Source organism: Natator depressus, chromosome 1 (genome assembly GCF_965152275.1).
Source record: "Natator depressus isolate rNatDep1 chromosome 1, rNatDep2.hap1, whole genome shotgun sequence".
NCBI classification, from domain to species: Eukaryota; Metazoa; Chordata; order Testudines; family Cheloniidae; genus Natator; species Natator depressus.
The window spans coordinates 2,304,811-2,309,124 of record NC_134234.1 but is presented as its reverse complement, the minus strand read 5'-3'; the positions used below and the strand labels follow the sequence as shown (position 1 = coordinate 2,309,124).

At 47.2% G+C, this 4,314-nt stretch overlaps 1 protein-coding gene across 1 annotated transcript; it reads left to right on the top strand.

Moving 5' to 3' along the window:
- The first annotated feature begins 2,575 nt into the window (after positions 1 to 2,575).
- Positions 2,576 to 3,655, top strand: LOC141980664 (olfactory receptor 52E4-like). The gene has a single exon (XM_074942108.1). The coding sequence runs from the start codon at positions 2,576 to 2,578 to the stop codon at positions 3,653 to 3,655; it is 1,080 nt and encodes a 359-aa protein (XP_074798209.1).
- The last annotated feature ends 659 nt before the right edge of the window (positions 3,656 to 4,314 follow it).

Sequence of the window (4,314 nt, the reverse complement as noted above, 5' to 3'; positions counted from 1 at the left end):
CTGCAATTGCGTGACCAGAGAGATTGAAGTGTTCTCCGACTGGTTTATGAATGTTATAATTCTTGACATCTGATTTCTGTCCATTTATTCTTTTACGTAGAGACTGTCCAGTTTGACCAATGTACATGGCAGAGGGGCATTGCTGGCACAGGATGGCATATATCACATTGGTGGATGTGCAGGTGAACGAGCCTCTGATAGTGTGGCTGATGTGATTAGGCCCTGTGATGGTGTCCCCTGAATAGATATGTGGGCACAGTTGGCAACGGGCTTTGTTGCAAGGATAGGTTCCTGGGTTAGTGGTTCTGTTGTGTGGTATGTGGTTGCTGGTGAGTATTTGCTTCAGGTTGGGGGGCTGTCTGTAGGCAAGGACTGGCCTGTCTCCCAAGATTTGTGAGAGTGTGGGGTCATCCTTCAGGATAGGTTGTAGATCCTTAATAATGTGTTGGAGGGGTTTTAGTTGGGGGCTGAAGGTGACGGCTAGTGGCGTTCTGTTATTTTCTTTGTTAGGCCTGTCCTGTAGTAGGTGACTTCTGGGAACTCTTCTGGCTCTATCAATCTGTTTCTTCACTTCCACAGGTGGGTATTGTAGTTGTAAGAATGCTTGATAGAGATCTTGTAGGTGTTTGTCTCTGTCTGAGGGGTTGGAGCAAATGCGGTTGTATCGCAGATCTTGGCTGTAGACGATTGATCGTGTGGTGTGGTCAGGGTGAAAGCTGGAGGCATGTAGGTAGGAATAGCTGTCAGTAGGTTTCCGGTATAGGGTGGTGTTTATGTGACCATCACTTATTAGCACTGTAGTGTCCAGGAAGTGGATCTCTTGTGTGGACTGGACCAGGCTGAGGTTGATGGTGGGATGGAAATTTTTGAAATCATGGTGGAATTCCTCAAGGGCTTCTTTTCCATGGGTCCAGATAATGAAGATGTCATCAATATAGCACAAGTAGAGTAGGGGTGTTAGGGGACGAGAGCTGAGGAAGCGTTGTTCTAAATCAGCCATAAAAATGTTGGCATACTGTGGGACCATACGGGTACCCATAGCAGTGCCGCTGATCTGAAGGTATACATTGTCCCCAAATGTAAAATAGTTATGGGTAAGGACAAAGTCACAAAGTTCAGCCACCAGGTTTGCCGTGACATTATCGCGGATACTGTTCCTGACGGATTGTAGTCCATCTTTGTGTGGAATGTTGTGTAGAGGGCTTCTACATCCATAGTGGCCAGAATGGTGTTATCAGGAAGATCACCGATGAATTGTAGTTTCCTCAGGAAGTCAGTGGTGTCTCGAAGGGATTTTTAGCGAAACTTGTTCACATTCTTGATTTATCATTGCTTTGTAGATATGTAAGAAAGTCTTCTTAAGGAACTCCCAAGTTTCATTCCCATTTTTCTGTCTGAAATTTTCCTCCCAATCTGCTTTGCTGATAATTTGCCTCAGCTTTGAGGAAGGAGCCTTTTGAAGCACTATCTGTACATATTACCGGTTGGGAGCTGTTCTCTGTTTGTCCATTTCAACACAGCCAGTTTCACTGTTTATTTTCCTCTCCTCTTTCATATACCCCCTTCTTTCTCTTTTCTCTAAAGAGTGACAGTCTTTTCAGTCTCTCTGCATATGGCAGCCTCCCCCATTCTCATAGCCTGTCTCAGGCCTGGTCTACACTGCGCGGGGGATTGATTTAACTTATGCAACTTCATCTATGTGAATAACGTAGCTGAAGTTGACGTACTTAGTTCTACTTACTGCGGTGTCTTTACTGTGCTAAGTCGATGGCTGACGCTCTCCCATCGACTGCGCCTGCACCTCTTGCCCTGGTCAAGTATCGGAGTCGACGGGAGAGCACTCAGCAGTCGATTTATCGTGTCTAGATGCAATAAACCGACCCCTGCTGGATCGATCGCTGCCCGTCAATCCAGTGGATAATGCAGACAAGCCCTCAGAAACCCCCTTTCTCTCTGCTATACCCTTTATAGAGACTGGGCAACCAAAACTGAGCACATATCCAGAGTAGGTTATTTTCCATCCAATTCCTAAGGCATTCTCTTTGTTTTGGCCACTGCTTCGAAAGAGGAGGTGTTTCCGTTGAGATGACAGGTCTTTTCCCCAAGGTATGTTCTAGTGGGGATGTTTCCCCCAGCACATGTCCTGGAAAAGCTTTGATTTTTTCCAATCTCATACTTTGAGCTACTGGTTGAATGGGGAACTCCCTACAGCATGAACTCTCTAGTCTGGGTTTCATTGCATTAAGGAACAATGAGCAATAAACACCCTCATGCTTCCTGCTGGTGTCTATTAAGGTTTCCCACACCAAGACAAATAGGAATTATTGACATATGGAGCACCACCGAATATGGAGTTGGCATGAGTAGGGTCAGGGGGTCTTAATTCATTTATCTGGATTATGGAATGTCATTTTTCAGTGTATGATGAGTGACCAATCTGCTTCACCCATGAGAACATCCTCCACTAGTGCATATAGTCTCTCATATTAACATTGTCTCTCCAACCAGGCATTTGTACTGCGACCATCACCCTAGGCCCTGGGCACATAGAGGAAGTCAGGGGAACGTACGGTACATGCAGGAGACACCGTTCTGCCTTAGAGTTGGACACCTTCTCCTCTACTCCATGTCTGTTTCCAACACAACTGACTTCACCAACCCTTCCACCTTCATCCTGCTGGGCATTCCTGGCCTGGAGGCGGCCCATGTCTGGATCTCCATCCCCTTCTGTGTGATCTATGCCTTAGCCATCTTGGGGAACTTCACCATCCTATTGATCGTGAAGATAGAGCCGAGCCTCCATGGGCCCATGTACTATTTCCTCTGCATGCTGGCAGTCACCGACCTGGCCCTGTCTACATCCACCGTGCCCAAAATGCTGAGCATCTTCTGGTTCAATTCCAGGGAGATCGATTTCAGTGCCTGCCTCACCCAGCTGTACTTCATTCACTGCTTCTCAGCGATGGAGTCTGGGATCTTAGTGGCCATGGCTTTGGATCGCTACGTGGCCATCTGCGATCCCCTGAGACATTCCACCATCCTGACAAACACGGCGGTGGCCAAGCTAGGCCTGGCCGTGGTGCTACGCAGCAGCATACTCGTACTACCCAATCCCTTCCTGGCGAGGCGGTGCCCCTATCACAGAACCAACATCATCCCCCATACCTACTGTGAGCATATATCCATGGTGAAGTTGGCCTGTGCTGACATCCGTGTCAATAATTTCTATGGCTTCTCTCTGATATTCCTCATCACTGGTGTGGATGTGTTTTTGATTGTTCTGTCCTACACACAGATTCTCAGGGCCATCTTCAGCCTCCCCACAAAGGACGCCTGGTTGAAGACGTTTTGGACCTGCAGCTCCCACGTGTTTGCAACCTTAGCCTTTTACATCCCAGGTCTTTTCTTCATCCTCACACACCGGTTTGCCCAGAATGTGCCCCTGCATTTCCATGTTCTCAGTGCCAACATGCACATCCTTGTATCCCCCATGCTAAACCCCATTATCTATGGTTTGAAGACCAAACAGATCAGGAAGAGGCTGCTCTGGCTCTTTCCTCATAAAGAAGCTAAAGTTTTCTCCTGGTGGTCTGGCTCTAAAACCAGCCTCCATGCAGAGCTGTCTGGGGACATGGTGCTGAGCCCTCTTTCCTGAATCACCTACTGGACACTCACATAGACATTAAATCCTTCCCCAACCCTACTGTGCTGTGTCAGCCTGACAAACTGGGGAATCAGTCTGTGTACAACTCATTAACTCATAGGTTGTCACATTTCTAATTGCTGGTCACTGGATTCCAAAGTCCTGTCCCTTGCTCCACCTGTTCTCTCACATCTCACCCCTTCCTCTGCTTCTTCAACCTAAGGCCCCACCCCTGGTGATCGATCCTCTCCTGCCCTCCCGCTGTCACTCGCTGGATCATCTCCACCTCCCTCCCCCCCAGGATCTATAAGGAAGCCATTTCAGATTTTGGTGGGGGTGGCAACTTTAACCGTGATTCTGGAGGCTATCTTAGCTCTTGAAAGCTTTAGCTGTTTTGGCAGATAATATAGCAATTAGCAGACAGGAGCACTGTATCTAATTCATATATAAACAACAGAAAATTAAACATATATTAAACCCAGTCCGCTCTAATACTAACATGTTCTGGCATCTTGTGGCAAGTCACTTAAGGGACACTGGTGAGGCTTATCATTTTAATGTGTATTCTCATTCTGTCACTAACTCTGTGGAGAGAGAGACCCTGTCAGTCTTGCTGTGTTCTAGCTCAGTTCTGGGAGGTGAGTTTGTCTATCAATAGGTTGGTCATAAAA